The 18,978-nt window shown below is 53.1% G+C and overlaps 3 protein-coding genes across 7 annotated transcripts; 1 reads left to right on the top strand and 2 right to left on the bottom strand.

Moving 5' to 3' along the window:
• Window positions 1-19: 19 nt before the first annotated feature.
• Window positions 20-5,118, top strand: tmem116 (transmembrane protein 116). 2 transcript variants are annotated; one of them, XM_023964642.1, is made up of 12 exons: window positions 178-214; window positions 440-520; window positions 1,015-1,061; window positions 1,140-1,203; window positions 1,287-1,418; window positions 1,940-2,044; window positions 2,207-2,256; window positions 3,124-3,207; window positions 3,537-3,672; window positions 4,102-4,246; window positions 4,318-4,397; window positions 4,521-5,118. In XM_023964642.1, the coding sequence occupies exons 2-12, from the start codon at window positions 509-511 to the stop codon at window positions 4,689-4,691; spliced, it is 1,026 nt and encodes a 341-aa protein (XP_023820410.1). In that variant the 5' UTR covers window positions 178-214; window positions 440-508; the 3' UTR covers window positions 4,692-5,118. The 2 variants fall into 2 exon arrangements, with proteins under 2 accessions (XP_023820409.1, XP_023820410.1); XM_023964641.1 differs by lacking the exon at window positions 440-520 and having other exon boundaries at window positions 20-214.
• A 381-nt stretch (window positions 5,119-5,499) lies between these two features.
• On the bottom strand, window positions 5,500-8,811 carry LOC101173813. Its single transcript, XM_004078547.3, has 4 exons — window positions 8,679-8,811; window positions 7,449-7,593; window positions 6,019-6,127; window positions 5,500-5,859 (listed from the first exon to the last, which is right to left on the bottom strand). Exons 1-4 carry the CDS (start codon window positions 8,758-8,760, stop codon window positions 5,728-5,730), a joined length of 468 nt encoding a protein of 155 aa, XP_004078595.1. The 5' UTR covers window positions 8,761-8,811; the 3' UTR covers window positions 5,500-5,727.
• Window positions 8,812-9,168: 357 nt separating this feature from the next.
• LOC101173578 (gamma-aminobutyric acid type B receptor subunit 2-like) lies at window positions 9,169-18,926 on the bottom strand. Of its 4 annotated transcripts, none has more exons than XM_023964533.1 (19): window positions 18,333-18,926; window positions 17,940-18,077; window positions 17,687-17,851; window positions 15,729-15,830; window positions 15,595-15,660; window positions 14,318-14,494; window positions 14,008-14,241; window positions 13,307-13,367; window positions 13,159-13,242; window positions 12,028-12,181; window positions 11,830-11,962; window positions 11,670-11,753; window positions 11,493-11,600; window positions 11,300-11,410; window positions 10,947-11,156; window positions 9,788-9,910; window positions 9,644-9,713; window positions 9,481-9,574; window positions 9,169-9,397 (listed from the first exon to the last, which is right to left on the bottom strand). In XM_023964533.1, the coding sequence occupies exons 1-19, from the start codon at window positions 18,846-18,848 to the stop codon at window positions 9,259-9,261; spliced, it is 2,769 nt and encodes a 922-aa protein (XP_023820301.1). In that variant the 5' UTR covers window positions 18,849-18,926; the 3' UTR covers window positions 9,169-9,258. The 4 variants fall into 4 exon arrangements, with proteins under 4 accessions (XP_023820301.1, XP_023820299.1, XP_023820300.1 ...); XM_023964531.1 differs by having other exon boundaries at window positions 11,493-11,603; window positions 12,028-12,178; window positions 18,333-18,925; XM_023964532.1 differs by having other exon boundaries at window positions 9,481-9,571; window positions 11,493-11,603; window positions 18,333-18,925.
• Between the last annotated feature and the right edge of the window lie 52 nt (window positions 18,927-18,978).

The following is an 18,978-nucleotide window of genomic DNA, read 5'->3' on the forward strand; positions in this document are numbered from 1 at the left end:
TCCAGCGGGATGTGCTAAAGATACAGCACTGTGAAGTCTCTAGCTCAGCTCCGCCTGGTAGGCGTGGTCAACAGGCCCCGCCCCATAGCTGCAGCATAAGTTCTGCTGCAGTTCCTGATCCCTCAGACTGACCTCCACCTGCAGCATGTGGCCTTCAGAGAGCTTCACCGGCGGGAACCAGACCAACACGACCAGAGCCCGGGACTGGACCGAGGTGGGTTCTGAGGTTCTGCAGAGCTGTGAAGTTCTGCTGGGGGGGTAGGTGTCCTGACTCACCTTCAGCGTGTTACCTGAGAGGATGGTTGTTGAAAAACTTTATTCAGGTTCATGAAGTTCAGCTTGGACTCATGAAGCTGCTCCCAGGTTCTGTGCGGGTTCTGCTCATCCTCCAGAACAAACCCAAACCTGCAGGCGTTGATTCGGTTCTTCTGGGTTTTAGAGCGGTTTGTTTTGAGGTCCAGAGGATTTCTGGAGACGTGTCCCTCAGAAAGACGACTTCAGAAGATAAATGTGGATTCAGGTAGATTCCAGATCCTTCACGCTCCGTTTGGGTGGGGGTTGGGGGGGGGGGGTCACTTCCTCTGGACTTTTTTTCCGTTGTTTTCAAACTTTCACTTCACTCGTCTGCGGCTGAAGCTTTATTTAAAGCACAAACAAGAACGACAGATGAGATGTGGGGCTGGCCGTGGTCTGTCACCACTGGGGGGTCCAGGAGTTCTCTTCAAAATAAAAGAATCACCAAAGTAACTAACTGTAAAAGACAAGCAAAATGCTCCAAGGAGGAGTCAAAATGTGGAACTTTCAGATGCAAAAGATCCAGAAGATCAATAAAAGCTTCCTGTGAAGAACCTCCAGACCAGAGAGATCTCCTCCCGGACCCTGTGGCATCATGCAGACTTTTATTGTGAAATTTCCTGCTGAGGCTGGAGGTTTGGAGGCTTTGGAAGTTCAGCAGGAGTCTCTGGAGACGAGACTGGAAGCTCCTCCCATTAACCGTCCCGCGTGTCTGTGCAGGTGTACCAGGTGGTCTGGGGGATCCAGCTGGCCATGGGGATCCTCAGGTAAGTTCCTCAGCACCTGCGGCAGGTTGGACGCTGAACCACCGTGTCTGGGCCGGGTCTGACCTCCTCTGTCTGCAGCATCCTGGGTTCCAGCTCCATCATCGTCTGTCTGCTCACGCAGAGGCTGAGCAGGAAGCCGGAGGTCAGTCGCCCCTCAGGGGTTGCCGTGGTTACGCTGCTTTTCTTCCTCAGACCTGACAGGAAGTGCTGGTCTTGTCTCTGCAGCTGCAGCCTCTCTTCCTGCTCAGCGTAGCCGACCTGCTGCTCGCCGCCTGCTGGCTCGTGGGCGCCGTCCTCTTCTGTCTGCGCTGCGCCGTCCTCAACAGCCTCTGCTACAACCTGCACATCCTGGAGCAGGTAATTGCCCCCTCCCTGAGTGAAAAGGTCTGCACCAGCACGTTGTCCTGCTGGGACACATGCTGTTGTCATAATTTCTCATCATAGGAGGACAGTTTCATCAGACCTGGGGGCATTTCTGAGGTTACGTTTAGGTCTTAGGTCTAAGCCCCGCCCCCTCAGGTGCATTTCTGTAGAAAGGTTTGAGGATGTGGGACCCCCCCCCGAAAGCAGGAACTCCACTTCAGCAGGAAGTTGCTCTCTGCCTCCTCAGCCAGGGTGGAAGCGCTCCATCTGGGCGCCACCGCCATCAGGTTCCTCTGAAACTGGGTTGTGAGCGGTCACGGGGACGGGCCGCCCCCCCCTGTCCAGAACACAAAACTGGGTCAGGGAGGGGGGCATCAGAGCGGCAGAACCAGGTCACAAACATTCCCGATCTAGATCCATTGTTGGGAGGCATCGACCCCAGCAGGGGGCGGGGGGCGGACCGTACCATGTCGTTCTCCTGGGGGGTCTGCAGCTGAAGCTGTGCTCTGTTCCAGGTTTTCTTCATGGCGTCTTTCTGCTTCACCCTGAACTACGTGTGGAACCTGTTCACGGCCATCAGGGAGAAGTTCAACAGCTGCCAGAGCGGACACTCTGTGCAGGTGCGTGGCCCCGCCCACCAGCACCGCCCACCAGCGGGGGAGGCAGGAGCTGCAGCTGTTGGAGCATGCTGGAGCTCCATGATGTTCTTGAGAATGTGGGTGGAGGCGGAGTCCTGAGGAGGGCGTGGCCTGAACCTGTAACCCTGTGATGCTTCTGTGCAGGTCTCCAACCGAGTCAGCACCACGGCCAAAGTCATCGCCGTCCTCTCCTGGTGAGTTCATGACCCTAACGCCACGTTCCCGCCGGGCATGTGAGGCACGTGAAACAGCATAGGATGTTTACACTGGACAATCGGGGAGGGGCTTCTTTTCCTTTTACTGTTCGCTCGCGCATGTTCGCCCCCTACAGGCGGAAGAGTCTTGGTGCTAAATGCCAAAGCGCCGTAAATCTGGTGAATCCAGGCTTTTTATTTCCTCTATTCCAATAAAAAGACTTGGTTCAACTCTCAACAAACCTTCAATGGTGATGATGAGGAAGGTGATGATGAGGAAGATGATGGTGAGGAAGATGATGATGAGGAAGGTGATGATGAGGAAGGTGATGATGAGGATGGTGATGATGAGGAAGATGTTGATGAGGAAGATGATGATGAGGAAGATGATGATGAGGAAGATGATGATGAGGAAGGTGATGATGAGGAAGGTGATGATGAGGAAGATGATGATGAGGAAGATGATGGTGCTGATGAAGATGATGATGATGATGGTGATGATGAGGAAGACAATGGTGCTGATGAAGATGATGATGGTGGTGAGGAAGATAATGGTGATGATGATGGTGGTGAGGAAGATAATGGTGCTGATGAAGATGATGATGGTGGTGAGGAAGATAATGGTGCTGATGAAGATGATGATGGTGGTGAGGAAGATAATGGTGATGATGATAGTGGTGGTGGTGATGATGAGGATGATGATGAAGATGATGATGATAATGATGATGAGGAAGATGGTGGTGGTGGTGGTGGTGATGATGAGGATGAGGAAGATAATGGTGATAATGGTGATGATGATGATGGTGATGATGTTGATGGTGATGATGGTGATGAGGAAGATAATTGTGATGATGGTGATTCTTTCAGGCTGGGCCCGGTCCTCTTCATGCTCCCCGTCTTCATCATGGGGAACATGAGCGTCTGTCAGTCAAACTCCAGTCAGCCGTACAAGTGAGTCACATCTTCTTCTAGATTTCAATTCTTCAAACATAAAATTACGTTCAGGATGTTGGTTTTTCCACGACTGTTTCTCCTATTTGGCCTGAGTTTGGAATTAAATAAATCAAAGTTCTAACATTTTCCTTAACTTGGTGTTAAATGAGACCAGAATAAAAATGAACCAGGAAACAAAGACTGACCGGGTCAGATGGTCCAAACCACTGAACACTGATCCTAGACATCTGTAAAGTTTTTACCCAGAAGTCATTGTGAGGAGTGTACACCCATGTTTGCTCTTTTTGGTTGGATTTGACCCTTTTGGCGCTCCGTACTGAAACCAGGTGTCTGCTGATGCACACTGACGCGCTCTACCGGACGGCGCACGGCCATCAGCTGAGTGCGAGCTGCAGCGGGCTGCACACCTACCGCATGGTGGTCTTCCTCCTCACCTTCCTCTTCACCCTCGTCATCATCACAGTGAGTTTCCTGAGACATGAGGTCATGTGACGGTGGGCGGAGTTTCACACGAAGGAGGTGGAGCTTAGCTGTGAGCTTTTGATTCAGTCCATAGATGTGAAAAAAGAGATATCGGGTGAACACCTGACCTCACCTGACCTCACCTGACCTCACCTGCTGCTGGACGCAGCTCCTCATGGTGTTGACTCTGAATTCTCTGTTTCCAGCAAACCGAGAAGGAAAACATGGGAGCATGAAGTGTGGGCGGGGCTTAGCGTTTGTTGATGTTTGGTCATTTCCAGCACATTTTAGAAGCTAACGTGACGGATTCCTGCTAGCCTGATCCCGGGTCAGGATCCGCTGATGACCACATCTCAGGTGTTTGATAAGGTGACCTTTAGGAGGTAGAAACTGACTCTTCTGGCCTCCCATGCTCCTCTGCTGCTCCAGGGGCTCGTCATTAGAGCACGCCACTTCCACATTCGGGCCGTGGCGTCCAACGGCATCGTGGGCGCGGAGCAGCGTGTGGCTCTGCGGGTCCTGAACCAGCGGGTGGTGCTGTACCCGCTGGTGTTCGTCCTCTGCTGGGGTCCAGGTGAGTCTGGGTCCGGATGGCGCCTCAGGAGCGCCAGCAGAGGTCACTGAGGTGTTCTGTTTGGTCCTCAGCGGTGGCGCTGGCCTTCCTGCGGGTGGCTAAGCCCTCCACGGGTCACGGCAGGGCGGCGGCCTTCCTCTACATCGCTCAGGTGAGTCTGTGGCGGAAACGCCGACCTGTGACATCACCTGCTGAGGCTCTGCATGAATCTTTAGGGGGGGGTTCCCGTTCTGAGCTCAGACCGACTTCTCTCCCACCCCCCACCCCCTTTCAGGCCCTCACCTCCGCCTCTCAGGGTTTCCTCAACTGTCTGGTCTACGGCTGGACGACTGTGCCCCTGCGGCAGGTGGGTCTGACGGCGCTGTCCCGGGACGCCAACACTCAGACGCCGCTGCTGCAGCCTCAGCCGACCAGGAACTACAAGAGCCTGAGGGCCCTCTGCTGAGGAGAGGGGGCAGGGGGGGGGGGGGGGTTCTCTCAACCACAGGGAGGGCGGGAGCTTTCACTTTCAGAGGAGAGGACCGCAGCGGGGCAAAAAAAGGAACGGGGACGCTGGGGGGGGGGTTTCCACAGAGAGGAAGAGCTCCACAGAAACAGGATTTGAAAAAGTCCTTGCAGGTGCCCCACCTGTGAGGAAGAGGAGCAGCGCCCCCGCTGGAGGCCCACTGCTCTGCAGGACGAAGGTTCCTGAGCTTCTGAAAGCTGAAGCTGCAGTTAGAGCTGCTTTTGTTTAGACAAACAATTTAACTCACATGTTCACTTCCTTCATTTTAGAAACTTTGGTCTCATTTATTTCTCTGGATGTTATTTGTTTAGATGCCCGTTACACCTGTAAGAGTTTTTTGTTTAAATAAAGTTTAAAATCCTTTTAATGAATGAAACACACACACACACACACACACACACACACACACACACACACACACACACACACACACACACACACACACACACACACACACACACACACACACACACACACACACACACACACACACACACACACACACACACACACACACACACACAGACTGTGAAACCTAAAGGAGCAGCAGGAACCTTTCTTCAAAATAAAAGCCTCAGAGTTTAGTATTTGGAGCTCCTTTGACCTCTGACCTCAGTGCTGCCACCACCCTCACATTCACCAAAGTGCATTGTGACGCTCCTTCAGAGATGGTCCCCACCCCTGTGGTCTGCAGGACAGACCCCCGGTTGAGCGTCTGCCGCCGTCTTGTGAGATTCAAACAAAGAACTGGGATTCATATTTTTATTTCACCAAATGTTTGTGAGGATAAAAGCCTTTTCAGGGAGAGCAGCTACAGAAACGGAGACTCATGCAGCAGAGCAGAGGTCAGCCAGCCACCATTTAAGACATTTAAGGAAGATCTCAGAAGATTCTGGAAAGCCCGGACCGAGCCGGAGCTGCACCTCCTGGATGAAGAAGACGGACTCCTTGGTGAAGGAGATCCACTGGGGGAGGATCAGCCTCCCAGCTTCATCATCCGGCCAGACGCGTGGTGGCAGTTGTCCGTAATCAGGTTGTAGTCGGAGCCTCCGGCCCGCACGTAGTCCGCCACTCTCTGTGAGCCGTGGATGTCCTTCGTCTGGGTCACCTGTGGACCCAAACAGAACCGTTCTCAGCCTCTGCAGACTTCTGAAAACGTCATAATCTGGGTCAGGATCAGGAAAATGCAGCTGCAGTACAGAGCTGCTGCTCTAGATCTGCTCCTCTGGTCTTAAATAATCCTAACCCTGCAGGATTTTCCTCTCACCTTCCAGTCGGAGCTCATGCCGCTCGCTCTTGTTGCCACCGTCTCTGAAGTGTCGCCGTATCCGTCGCCTTTATGGACGAGCCACTGCGAGCCGTCTTCCAGCGTCAGTCTGCAGAACAAACAGTCTGAGTTGGAGACCCGGTTCTGGTTCTGAATCAATGGAAACTGGCATGAGTGATCCTGTCTGCAGACACACTGTCCTCAGTGTTGGACCAAAAATTCAAGACTTTTAAGCAACTTTTCCACTTTTATTTTAAAGAAGAATTGGTTTTTGTTGCCAAAAGAAGGAAAAGCTGAACATTTAAAGCCGGCCTCATTTCTGCTGATGGTCTAGTCCAGGGGTCGGCAACCCAAAATGTTGAAAGAGCCAAATTGGACGAAAAAAACAAAAATGTCTGGAGCCGCAAAAATATTAAAAGCCCTATTTAAGCCTTATAATGAAGGCAACACATGCAATGTGTGTCTATATTAGATATATTAACCTGCTATCAAAATGACTAAGTTGTTACAAATACATAATGAGCATTATTAACGATTAAATGTTTATTTGCCCTGCAGTGCATTCTGGGAGAACGACGCGTCACGTGACTGCTCTGTTGAAGTTTAACTTCATTATAATATTAATGAATTATGTTTCATTGCTTTGATAAAATTACAGAAATGTCTTCCACTTTCGGCTTCTCCCATCAGGGGTCGCCACAGCGAACAAGTCGCATGGTAAATTTGGCAATGTTTTACGCCGGATGCCCTTCCTGACGCAACCTTCTCAAACCGGGCTTGGGACCGGCACAGAGGTAGAGAAGGGAACAGGGAGCAGCCCGGAGTCGAACCCTGGTTTCACGGACGGAAGGCGCCGCAAACCAGCACGAGCTAAACCGGCTCCCACGATAAAATTACAGAAATGTAATAAAAAAAATAAAAAAAAATCTGATTTTTGATGTCATTTTTATTTTGAGGATTCAAACACAAAACAATAAATGGAACGTGCGTGAGGACGTGCCCAAAGACAGTCAGCTTGGCTGTAATGACAGAACAGCTTCAAGCATTTGCGGCGCCTGCAGACTTTCCTTCAGCTCCTTTAGGTGGCTCCTCACAGTCATATCCACCAAAACGTGCAGCTTTTTGAGCTACTGAGGATCTTCCAGTTGTGGGTAGTTCAGGTCTTTGCTTTTCAGGAATGTTTTCACGTGTTCTAAACAGACGACAAAGCGACGCTAAACGTCACCCCTGGACAGCCATCGGACTGTTGTGTAGCAGGAGATCAGAATATTCACTTTCAAGCAGCGCTAAAGAGCCGCATGCGGCTCCGGAGCCGCGGGTTGCCGACGCCCGATCTAACTGAAGGTCAAGACAGAAAAACGTGAAGTTTGTTTTCATCCTGGTCCTTCAGATGCATCATGGAGAAGCAGCTTGGAGGAGCCTCAACTGACCGAACTCCGCTGTGACTGAAGATACCGGATCCAGAGGAGCTGGACCCCATTCGTCTCGTCATCTTCTCTGCTGACATCACCCGGCTGTTGTACAGATCTGTCAGTTCTGGACGACTGAGGTCTGCATGGAAAATCCCTCTTTTGCCTGTCAGAAAAGAAGGGGGGAAAAACTCAGCGTCTGAACGTCTGCAGCGTCTGAGTTGTGCAATGCATGAGAAGCACTTTCTTTCATAAATAGTTTGTTTTGATCACCGTGAGAACAGCAGCCACGGGATTTTCCAGAGACAAGCCCAAACTCACAACCGACTTTGGCTTTGGTTCAGCGTCTTCTGCCAAACTTGCTGGATCCCTGTGAACTTAGACTAACGACCGTTTTTTGGGATTTGGTCCCTTCTACGTCAGTTTGATGCTAACGGCGAGCAAATGTTTCATTTATGAGGCGATCTGAATCCGACTCTTCACAGCTCGTGTTTGAGGAAGATCCACTGAAACGCTCTTCATCTGTGCTGCACAGATGAAGCAGACGTGTTTCCACACGACTGACGTCCTTTTCAGGAACGTGCGCTGATGAGATCTGATGCTTTCATGGAGAGATCCTGATCTGAGGAAAGTGACCACAGAAGAAGAGCTGCTGCTGAAACAGTGTTTGTCAGGAATCGAACAGACGCTGCACCTCAGAGGTTTAGAGAACTTCTGTCAAACTCATGAACATCAAAGGTTCTGCAGTGAGGTTCAGGTCAGAACGAGCTGCTGGTCACCAGAACCAAAACGACTGCAGGAAGCACGGAGGTGGGAGTGTCACTTTGACCCGCCGGGGCTGGAAGCTGAAGCTTTTCAGAAATAGTTCTTTTAGTTGAAAAGCTGTTTACAAACAGGTTCATGGAAAGAGGCGGAGCAGAAACTGAAGGGTTGCAGCCATATGAAGGTTATTATGGGATGTTTCTGCAGATGAAGACGTGCATCCTGTCTTTAAATCTTCTGGAAGCAACTTTTTAAAAACCTCGTTTTAGTTCAACAGGATGGAAGAAATTAACTTTATTTACGTGAAACTAAAACCGTTTTCAAACCTTCAAAAACATGATTTTAACAGCAGGTCCTGTTTCTGACCCAGAAAACGATAATGGAAGCCCGTAAACCCCCCAATGACAAGAAACGTAGGGGGTTTATCTTTTTTACTGTAATTCCTTTAAATGTGAGAATCTCCTGACAGCAGAAAACCCCCCCACTCACCTGAGGAGGAGGAGGAGGCGTCCACGAAAACCAGCAGCACAGCCAGGTAGGACACGACCAGGAGCTTTTTGGGGGGGGCCATGGTGAACTACTGCCCCGCTGCTGAAACAGCTGTTTTATACGTCTGAGGCCGTTTGACCCCTCCCACATTAGTCACAGAGGACCCTCCCACCCACGCTGCGTTTTCAGTGCCTGCCTCCACAATGCTGTAGGAGGGAACGCTCAGCCCCCCCCCACTGGCATCAGACTAGCATCCCTGTGGTGAGCAGGCCGCGTCGGTTCACCATCAGGTCCATCTATGTGCTCTACATCTGTGCTGATGGGATCCTGATTCATTCAGAACCGTTCTAGAAGACGCTGCTCACATCTTTGCAGACGATGATGTGATGTTTCTGCAGGAACGTGATCAACACGTGTCTGTGTTTCCCGCCTAAATCAAACATCCTGGAACCGTTATGCTGGTGGCAAAGAGGAAGTCTCCACCCCTGGAGCCAGTTTAAAGTCAGTTTTATTGCTTCATCGGGAAATCAATCTGCTGGAGGTTCTTCTGCTCCGGTTCCTGCAGGAACGCCGCGGCGGCTCACAGGAAGTTGTCGTAGCGGCGGGCCGGTGCTTCATGGCAGCCGAACAAACTGGAGCTGCTGGATCTGACGCCGCCGATGAGCGGCAGGTAGGAGTGATGGAGGATGGGCAGCTGGACGGACAGACGGCGGCTCACCCTGACAACAGAAGGAGATCTTCATGCTCCTCAAATCCAGAGGAGCCGATCTGAGGAGCCGACGGACGGATGGAGAGTACTCACTGTTCAGGGGAGTTGATGCTGCTGACGCTGGAGGCCCTGAGAGCACAGAGCTGAACCGCATGGCTCTTCACCGCAGAAGGTGCTTCAGGCGCTGCTGGAGGAAGAGGAGAGGCGCTTTAGGGAGACGTCTTTGCTCCTCAGACAGGATGCTTCATCAGTTTACTCTGTTCTCCACCCGCGTCTTCCGTCATCTCTGAGAGCTGCATGCCGATGGTTTCAATCTGGACGTCCAGCTGCAGAGAGCAGAAAGAGCCTCATTTCCCTGAGATTCAGACTTCCTGCGGCGGAGTCAGAGGCGGAGCATCACCTGAGCGCTCTGACTCTGCAGCTGCTGGTTGGTCCTCCTCAGCTCATCTTCCTCCTCTGAAGCCTCCTCCTGCAGCCCGGAGGGCGGCTGCGGCTTCACGTCGCCCCGAACCGCCGCACAGATCTGCAGATGAAGACGAAGCTTTGAAGCAGGTGGAAGGCTGAAGGTATCAGAGCTTCACTTACTTGGATAAAGGTGGAAAGATTTCATGTAATCCATGGACACCAGTGAAGATCACAAATCATTGAAGAAAAAAGGTCTAGTGGGTCTAGATGACCCAACTCCCAATGGTAAAGTGTCTAGGATAGAACAAGGGTTACAGAGACGTTTGGAGGGAAGGTCGTTGTTTTTAACAAAAACATTGGGTTGTGCTAGGCCATCTAGAACAGGGTTGGGGGAAGAGCCCCCCCCCTCCCCCATGCCAAGGGTCCAAACGGGGGACCACCACCATCCTGACCCGAGACACGAACATCACAAATGCCCACATCATGGTGCAGGAAATCAACAACCCAGTCCAGAAAGGGTGGGGGCCACTCCCTCCCGCTTGTGAGAGATGGGGGGGTCCTTGACAAAAATGGTATAAATTGACCGATCAGACTCGACAATTTTGGTCATGGGGCCCAAGGCCCCCCCCCCCCAAGGCCCCCGTCTGATGTGGCATCAAGCCAAGGAAGGAGGGGGCCACACAGCAACCCAGGAGGGGTTACATCACAAATTGAACCCCCCCCCCCCCTAGCCTGAGCGGCCTACCTCCACATGAAGACAGAAGAGACAAGTAAGTGGGGGGGCAAACCCAGGCCCCTGTGCCCCAACCGGTCAAACACTTGAAACCCTGCTGACACCCCCCATCCCACAAGAGCGACCCCCCCCCCCCCTACCCCCTCGGGCCAGAGGTGGAGGGAACCCAGCCCCAAGCCCAGACAGCCGGCCCACCAGAGAAGTCCTGGCAAAACGGGACCCCCCCCCCGTGCAGAAATCTCTCAGCCAGGTGGGGGCCAGCTGCCTCTGAGGTTTCAGTTCCAGTCTGCTTTGGAGATCTCTTTGAGGTTATTTTATTTATATTTTTATATGTCTGAGAAGAACAGAACTGGACCCAGAAAAACCAGAACCTGAAGGAGGCCACACCCTCTGCAGGGAGGGGGGAGAACGTCAGGCTGACCTGTGGTCCCAGCAGAGCACCCAGGAGGAGGAGGGACCCCCCGAGGACGAGGAAGCTGTACAGGCAGAACTGGAGCGAAGGATTGTGGGAGGTGAGCAGCGACCCCGACACGCCGGACGCACTGAGCGCGCTCAGAGCGAACATGCTGAGGGTCAGCGGTGTAGCCCCGCCTGCCGACCTGATGCTCCAGGCCAGGAAACATCCCAGACCCTGCAGAGCAAACGCAGAAGACGGCGTGAACCTTCAGCAGCCTGATCATGTGACGCGTCGTGGTTGGTTCAACGTCTGCCGTTCAGATCCTGAGGGTCCCCCCCCAGGCCTAAAGGCTGTGCCCGCCATCTTCAGTCGCTCACCAGCAGAGGGACCTTGAACCCGAAGGCGGCGGCGAGCCACAGCTCCGTGTTGCTGCTGCCGCAGTGTTTGGAGAACGGCTGAGTGAGGAGGTCCGGATCTGCAGGCCGGCCCTGAAACACCCAGAAACGGTGTCCGTCTGGGTTCAAAGGGGAGGGGGGGTTGTCCAGAAACCACAGCCTTTTCCCTACTGACCTCTAAATGATGCTGGGGCTCCACCCTCCTGGGGGGGTCCAGGATCTGCCAGGAGGTCAGAACCAACACATCTGGCAGGAAAACCCAGATGTGGATCCGGTCCGGTTCCTTCTGCAGGAACAGTAGATCCCTGAAACATCTGGACTGTGGAACACGGAGAACCTGATCCTCATTAACCTTCTGGGAGTAAATCCTCCAGATCCCGCCGAAGAGCGCCGCCGAGGTCATGGCGTGTCCCACCGAGAGGGTCCACAGGTGGGCCTGCAGAACCAGGAGGAGACTGGACCTCAGCTCTTCTGGGACGGAACCAGAGATCATGAGGGTGAGGGGGACTCACGGAGCAGAGGGTCTCGAAGGTCCACTCGGACAGGGAGGCTCCGTCCAGACCAGAGAGGAGAACCGAGGAGGAGGAGAGCAGGAGGCCCAGCAGGAGCAGCAGGTCCTGGAAGGAGCCACCGGAGATGCTCCGCCTGCAGTCAGGTGGAGACCTCAGCCGGTGGCGTTTAACCTTCAGGTGCAGCTGCAGAGGACCTACCAGCGTCTGTGGTTGATGATGATGAAGAGGAGGGCGGTCAGTGTGATGAAGATGGCTGCACCTGCAGCTGCAGACAGAGCGACGTACAGAGGCAGGCTGACGTGGCGCCGCTCCAGGAGGAGGACCGGCTGGTCTCTGGCTGGTCCTGGACCTGCTGCAGCAAACGCATGTCAGAGTCCAGAACCAGAACCGGAGAGACAGCTGGAGAAGCTGGAAGGTGGAGCGTCTCCACCGCGGCGGCAGCAGGAAGGGACCTCCTGTGCTGTGATTGGTTATTGACGTGGTGACATCATCACACAGCTGAGCTCAGAGTGACGTCTGAGGAGGGAAGCGACTGAGTCCAGTACCGGTTCTGGCCCGGTACTGTAAAAGTAGCATGATGACGCAGCCCCAGCTAACAACACGGGACGCACCGGGACAGATTCGGAGGAGCCACGGGCCTCGGAACGGGATTCGAACCTGCAACTGCAGGAGATGAGACATGAAGACCTGAAGGGTGGAGTCACCTGAGAGGACCGCTGCCACCCCCCTCCAAGATTTGTACAGATTTTCTCTGCTTGGGCATCTTCCCATTTTACCCCCCCCACACTAAAAACCCTGATGGGGGTCTCCACAGATGGAGGTTGTCAGTCATCCCAGCTTCTGTTCTGATGTTTGGCTTTTATCTGTAGATTCTTGAGGTTTAAATCAATGTCACATGTTCCTCCATGTTTAAAACCTTTAGTTTTATAAAAACCGGGCGTCTTAAATCTTAAAATCCTTCCCTTCACGTCATCTCCAGCCGCTAAATCGCTGACTGATCTACAAAGTGGTCCTTCAGCTGATGATGCGGCGCCGCATCAGGACCCTAAACGTCTCCATGAAGACGAGAACATCTGAAGGAAAAGCTGTTCTAACCACAAAAGTCCAAAATCCAGAACAATAAAGAAAGGAACGAATGAAAACCGCTGAGTGAGCCAAAAGTCCAGACCTGTTCTGAAGAACCTCCAGAACCATCCAGAGAAAAGTTCTAAAGCAAACGGAGGTCGTCTCAGGAAAAAAGGATCTGAAGTTGGATGTTTGGCTGAACCCGACCTTTGACCGCTCAGAAGAAGCTTAAGAGGGTCCAAAACCCCTCGTGGACCTGCTGACCTGAGAACTTGAGCAGCTGCTTGTGGAGGCGGAGCTGCTGGTTGCTGGTGTTGAACTCCCCCACCGCCACGCCGCCGCCGCCGCCTGGAGACACAGACACGCCGTCAGCCGTGTCCCTCAGACGCCGCTTCAGGAAGCTGCTCCTCACCTTGAACCTGGATCAGGCTGATGGTGGACATCCTCTCCCCGTTCCGGAACAGAACCGGGCCCTGAGCAGAGACAGAACCGGTGAGGCCAGGGCGGTACAGTCTCACAGTGGGTCCGTTCTGGGTGTGTCCGGGTTCTTTGGTGCTTCAGTCAGACGCTGCTAAAGCTGGAGGTCCCCTTCTGGAGACCCTTCCCACCGGATTCACACTCGGATCTTCTGGATCTCAGCGGGTCCAAACATCTGGAACCATCAGGTTCTCCGGCTTTCTGAGGGCCTCATCATTTGGAGGGTTGGACAGTTGGCCCCTCCTCTGGTGGAGTGTCCGCCTGCAGATGTTCCTGATGGTTCCTCTACAGAACCTGGTCCTGGTTCCATCTGGGCTGCAGTTGTTCATAGAGTTCACATCTGCTCAGGCTACCTTTTTAAGCCCATCTCAGTGGCCTTGTGGTGGAGTGTCCGCCCTAAGACTGGTAGGTCATGAGTTCAAACCAAATACTAAAAATGGCCCCCAAAGGCAGACGCTGCTCGTCTTCAGTCCTCTGGTCTCTGAAGGATCTGAAGAGTTGGTTCTCCTGCAAAGACCTGCAGCCGTTTGATCTGTTTGGATTTTCTGAACTGCAGCAAACATCTTGAGCCGTTTGAGGCTTTGGTGGAGTGTCTGCAGGTGTGGGGTGCAGGTTGTGTGCAGTTCAGGAGCTCACAGTGACGCCGTGGAAGTGCGTGTTCTTCACAGCAGCCAGCAGCATCTCCACCGCCTCCTCTCTGAGCGTGGCGTTCCTCTGGTACCTCTCCCGCCGTCTCGACGCCTCCATCACCTGACTCAGAGCTTTGGCGGCGACCCACACCGCGTCGTAGGCGTACAGGTGTAGGGGGTCCGCCTCGGACCCGTCCTGGCTCAGCAGTCTGAGGTAAGAGTCCTGGTAGTCCTGAGGAGTCTGTGGACGGAGGCAGACCCGCGTTGAGAGACCAGAACGTGCCGTCAGGTTCTGAAGAGCGGTAAGAGTTCCTAACCCGTCCAGAGACTCCTGGCGCGTCGGTGCGGCTGACCCCTCCGACCTGAAGCCTGAAGGACCCGTCTGCAGCCGACTGCAGGCTGCTGGCTGCGCAGCCTGACGGCGTCCATCTCGGCGTTCCCCCACCAGCCACGATCCACTGGTACCGAGCGCCGAACAGGTTCAGCCTGTGTGCCTGGACGCCACAGAAACAAAGCTGGCTGTTCTCCGGTGCTCGGCCCAGTTCTGTGGCGGTTCTGTGCCAGAACTGCTGTAGAACTGAGGCATCCCACCAGCATGCTGCATTCACTGAACCTATACGTAGTGGGAACTTCCAACACCAGGACATCAGCAGCAGCTTGACAGAGTCGGTAACCTTGACGATGTCCTGAAACGCTAAACGTTCTGCTCCACTGCTCAGTTCAACCGTTGCCATGGCAATGCCATGCAGAACCTGAGACGTTCATTAATGCGGGTACTGGTCGTCTGCATGCGCTGAAGTGGTTAGAGATGCTTTTGGGCGGGTTGCCATGGTAACGGCTTTTAACACAACAGGTGGATGAACCTGAGGTTGTTCCACAGGAACATCTCAAACCAGTTCAGCTTTATTTCTATTATCCCAAGATCACAACCATAGGTGTCTCAATGTGCTTCATACCGGTAACCGGATAAGAACATGAATCATAGAGTTCAATAGGTCATGGCTAAACTAACTAAACAGACTAAACTAATCTGGTCATCCCTGCCTTTAGACCTTCTCTGTAAGGAAAAACTCATAAATAAACGGATTCCTGAAAAAAGCAGAAACCTCAGGGGGGTCCACATGGAGGAGGGATCCTCCCCCAGGACGGACAGGTGATTACCAGAACTCTGAGAGAGACTTAACTGATCTAACTCTACAACTACATGTTTAAATAGTGTAACAGGTGGACCACCAACCAATCTCCTCAGGATTTTGAGTTACATGAGTTTTCATTGAGACGTGACCCAAACTTCTGAGCTTTCATGGTTGATGTCATTTTTACTCTGGGAGAAGATTGGACTGCAGGAAGCAGCAGTTTTCTCCTCTGAGAGGCGTTCATCATCTACAGATGCAAACAGGAGTTAAGTCATGAAAGCAGCTCCAGCAGAACCGTCTGCATTTCTGTTACGGCGTGGTGGACAGGAGCTGCTGGACGAGGAAAAACCTCTGGACAAGGAAGCTGCTGGTTCTACGGTTTTGTTCTGGTGTTCATCCCAGCTCAACCTCTGGAGGCTGAAAGAGCACAGAGCAGATCTGCTTCTGATAAAACTCACGCAGCAGAAAACCTCTGACGCAGAGTCTTCACTGAAGTATCCGATGATGATGCGGACATCTTCATCCTGCAAAGAACAACCATTTCAGACCGTAACCATCAGAACATCTGTGTGACCCGGAGGTCCTTTGGTACCTTCAGCCTCTTCAGGCTGTCGTAGGCGTCCTCAGAGAAACCTTCTGCAGCCGCCACATGGATGTCGACCTTCTGCAGCTGCCGGATCATGTCGTTCTTCATCTGCAGAGAACCAAAGATCCAGAACTTTGAACTTTCTGTTTGGTTGACCACGGTCTGACCTTTGACCGGAGGTGGACCACGGTCTGACCTTTGACCGGAGGTGGACCACGGTCTGACCTTTGACCGGAGGTGGACCACGGTCTGACCTTTGACCAGAGGTGGACCACTGTCTGACCTTTGACCGGAGGTGGACCACGGTCTGACCTTTGACCGGAGGTGGACCACGGTCTGACCTTTGACCGGAGGTGGACCACGGTCTGACCTTTAATCGGAGGTGGACCACGGTCTGACCTTTAATCGGAGGTGGACCACGGTCTGACCTTTGACCGGAGGTGGACCACGGTCTGACCTTTAATCGGAGGTGGACCACGGTCTGACCTTTAATCGGAGGTGGACCACGGTCTGACCTTTAATCGGAGGTGGACCACGGTCTGACCTTTGACCGGAGGTGGACCACGGTCTGACCTTTGACCAGAGGTGGACCACGGTCTGACCTTTGACCGGAGGTGGACCACGGTCTGACCTTTAATCGGAGGTGGACCACGGTCTGACCTTTGACCGGAGGTGGACCACGGTCTGACCTTTGACCGGAGGTGGACCACGGTCTGACCTTTGACCGGAGGTGGACCACGGTCTGACCTTTGACCAGAGGTGGACCACGGTCTGACCTTTGACCGGAGGTGGACCACGGTCTGACCTTTAATCGGAGGTGGACCACGGTCTGACCTTTGACCGGAGGTGGACCACGGTCTGACCTTTGACCGGAGGTGGACCACGGTCTGACCTTTGACCGGAGGTGGACCACGGTCTGACCTTTGACCAGAGGTGGACCACGGTCTGACCTTTGACCGGAGGTGGACCACGGTCTGACCTTTAATCGGAGGTGGACCACGGTCTGACCTTTGACCGGAGGTGGACCACGGTCTGACCTTTGACCGGAGGTGGACCACGGTCTGACCTTTGACCGGAGGTGGACCACGGTCTGACCTTTGACCAGAGGTGGACCACTGTCTGACCTTTGACCGGAGGTGGACCACGGTCTGACCTTTGACCAGAGGTGGACCACGGTCTGACCTTTGACCAGAGGTGGACCACGGTCTGACCTTTGACCGGAGGTGGACCACGGTCTGACCTTTTTTTTTTTTTTTTTTTTTTTTTTTTTTTTTTCTTAACTTGTCCTGTCCAACAGCTGGGCAGTCAGATGAGAGCTGAGGGCCTCTTGTGTTGGACATATTTTACTTTAACAAGAGGGGTTATTCATCTTCAGACAAACCAAAGGTATGTCTGAATAAACCCCTTTTGTAATTGAGGCCAAACTTTATTAATTTCAAACATGTCTGAAAATCTTTGGTGTTGGACCGGACGGAAAAGGAAAGAGGGGAAGAAGAGAGAGGGACGTTAGAGAGAGGGGGGGGTAGGGGGTGATAATAGGAGGGGAAGGGGGATAAGACCATGAAGCAGCATAAAGCAACAAGTTTACTGGTTGTTAATCATTATGGTAAGGTTCAAATGTAAAAAAAAAAAAAAAAAAGGGCGGAGCCTGTCTACACACACTCAAATGTTATAAACACACCTGTTAGTTGCAAAAATGTCCACCTGTCGATATGTATACAAAACAGATAGTGTTCACACGCATACTTATGCCTTAAAATTCAACTAGTGTGAAATATTTCAGTCATTCAGTCTATTGAGCTAACACCAGTGCTCAGGTGAGTGTTTATGTTCTTCTAAAATGGATGGTGGAACGTGAAAAGAAGGAGGGAGGTCTGACCTTTGACCAGAGGTGGACCACGGTCTGACCTTTGACCAGAGGTGCACCACGGTCTAATCTTCTGGCCCCTCCCCCTGACATTCACCTCAAAGAATGGCTCCTGCGTGATCACGCCGACTCTCCTCCACCTGAAGCGCAGCAGCAGTTTTACGGCGGCCTGGTTCACGGCTCGCTCTGAGGGCGCCGTGCTCCACAGGTTCCCGTACCACTTCCTGTTGGACAGGCTGGGGGGCGGGGCAGTGAAGGACACCTGAGACATCAGAGGAGGACACAAAACCCTGAAGGCGCCTGTGCAAACCCCGACCCAAATCATGTGACAGCAATGAGGCCGGGCTCACCTGGACCAGGGCGAGAGCTGGCAGAGAGCGGGCCAGGAGGCCCATCACAGGTGGACACGCCCCTCCAAACACCAGGAGATATCTGGGCCCCGCCCACAGAGCGTCAAAAAGAGCTTTGATTGCCTTAGCAGGGTCACACTGAAACAAAAACAGCACAAAGCTTGAGCTCCAGGACTGAGGACTTTGGATGGATCACACCAAAGGTGTTCCTGAAACGGTTTCTTCACCCAAAGATCAGAAACAGGAAGTCACAAACATTAAAATCTTATATTGGAAGAAAAAACAACCATTAGGCGAGTTTCCAGACAATTTTCTAGAACTGTCTCTGTGGTTAAAGTCTGTTCTGGCTCTGAATGAATATTTTCTGGAACCTCCATCCGGGTCTGGACCCACCGGACAGTCCAGCGGCTGCAGTTGGATCTGGTAGCTTCCCAGCGGCGCTGGTTGTTTCTTCAAGTCCTGCAGGGCCAGTCGGACAGCTGAGACGATGCCGGCAGTCCGATTGCCCCCCCCAGCCCCGGAATCAAGTGGCATCATCCACAGAACGGGCAGAGGGTGTCGGACCCGGGCCAGCGCCGGCCCAGTGGCGAGCCAGCTGACCAGCAGCAGCCTGAAGGCGACGGCGGCTCCGAGCAGGTCCATCCTCCGCTCCTCCCCGGTGCTGCTCTGATGCTCCTGCAGGAATCCCGGTAATCCTCTTGTGCCGTGAGCAGCTGAGCGCTGGGGGGGGTGGCCTGAGGAGATAAAAGGATCAGCAGCACGGTCAGATGGCGCCGGATCCCCTGCAGACCTCAGAGAAACTAAGACCTTCTGTGACAGCAGATCTGCACCCAAACACCTGAGGTGGAACATCTCTGTGTCACGTGGAGAACACGGAGAACGTCCAACATGGTGGACTCTCATTCGCATCTGGAAGTGAATGTTCTTGAAACAAACAGGTTTATGGTTGAACTGAGCCCTGTGGGACTCCGTAGTTGACTGGAGTGCACTGAGAGGAATGTCCATTTACATTAACTGGTACCTGTCGGATAAATAGGAT

Source organism: Oryzias latipes, chromosome 16, assembly GCF_002234675.1.
Source record: "Oryzias latipes chromosome 16, ASM223467v1".
In the NCBI taxonomy this organism is placed as follows: Eukaryota; Metazoa; Chordata; class Actinopteri; order Beloniformes; family Adrianichthyidae; genus Oryzias; species Oryzias latipes.

What these genes read in the sequence shown, in the direction of transcription:
- LOC101173578 (XM_023964530.1), bottom strand. Translation starts at nt 18,848, where the DNA reads ATGCGAATGAGAGTCCACCATGTTGGACGTTCTCCGTGTTCTCCACGT. An exon ending in GCAGCTGCTCAAGTTCTCAG is followed by an intron (nt 12,182 to 13,158) that starts GTCAGCAGGTCC and finishes CGTTTGCTGCAG; the next exon opens with CAGGTCCAGGACCAGCCAGA. An exon ending in TGCAGAGTCAGAGCGCTCAG is followed by an intron (nt 9,714 to 9,787) that starts GTGATGCTCCGC and finishes TGCTCTCTGCAG; the next exon opens with CTGGACGTCCAGATTGAAAC.
- LOC101173813 (XM_004078547.3), bottom strand. Translation starts at nt 8,760, where the DNA reads ATGGCCCCCCCCAAAAAGCTCCTGGTCGTGTCCTACCTGGCTGTGCTG. An exon ending in CGCCTCCTCCTCCTCCTCAG is followed by an intron (nt 7,594 to 8,678) that starts GTGAGTGGGGGG and finishes CTTTTCTGACAG; the next exon opens with GCAAAAGAGGGATTTTCCAT. An exon ending in TTCAGTCACAGCGGAGTTCG is followed by an intron (nt 6,128 to 7,448) that starts GTCAGTTGAGGC and finishes TTTGTTCTGCAG; the next exon opens with ACTGACGCTGGAAGACGGCT.
- tmem116 (XM_023964641.1), top strand. Translation starts at nt 146, where the DNA reads ATGTGGCCTTCAGAGAGCTTCACCGGCGGGAACCAGACCAACACGACC. An exon ending in GGCTGAGCAGGAAGCCGGAG is followed by an intron (nt 1,204 to 1,286) that starts GTCAGTCGCCCC and finishes TTGTCTCTGCAG; the next exon opens with CTGCAGCCTCTCTTCCTGCT. An exon ending in CGTCCTCTGCTGGGGTCCAG is followed by an intron (nt 4,247 to 4,317) that starts GTGAGTCTGGGT and finishes TTTGGTCCTCAG; the next exon opens with CGGTGGCGCTGGCCTTCCTG.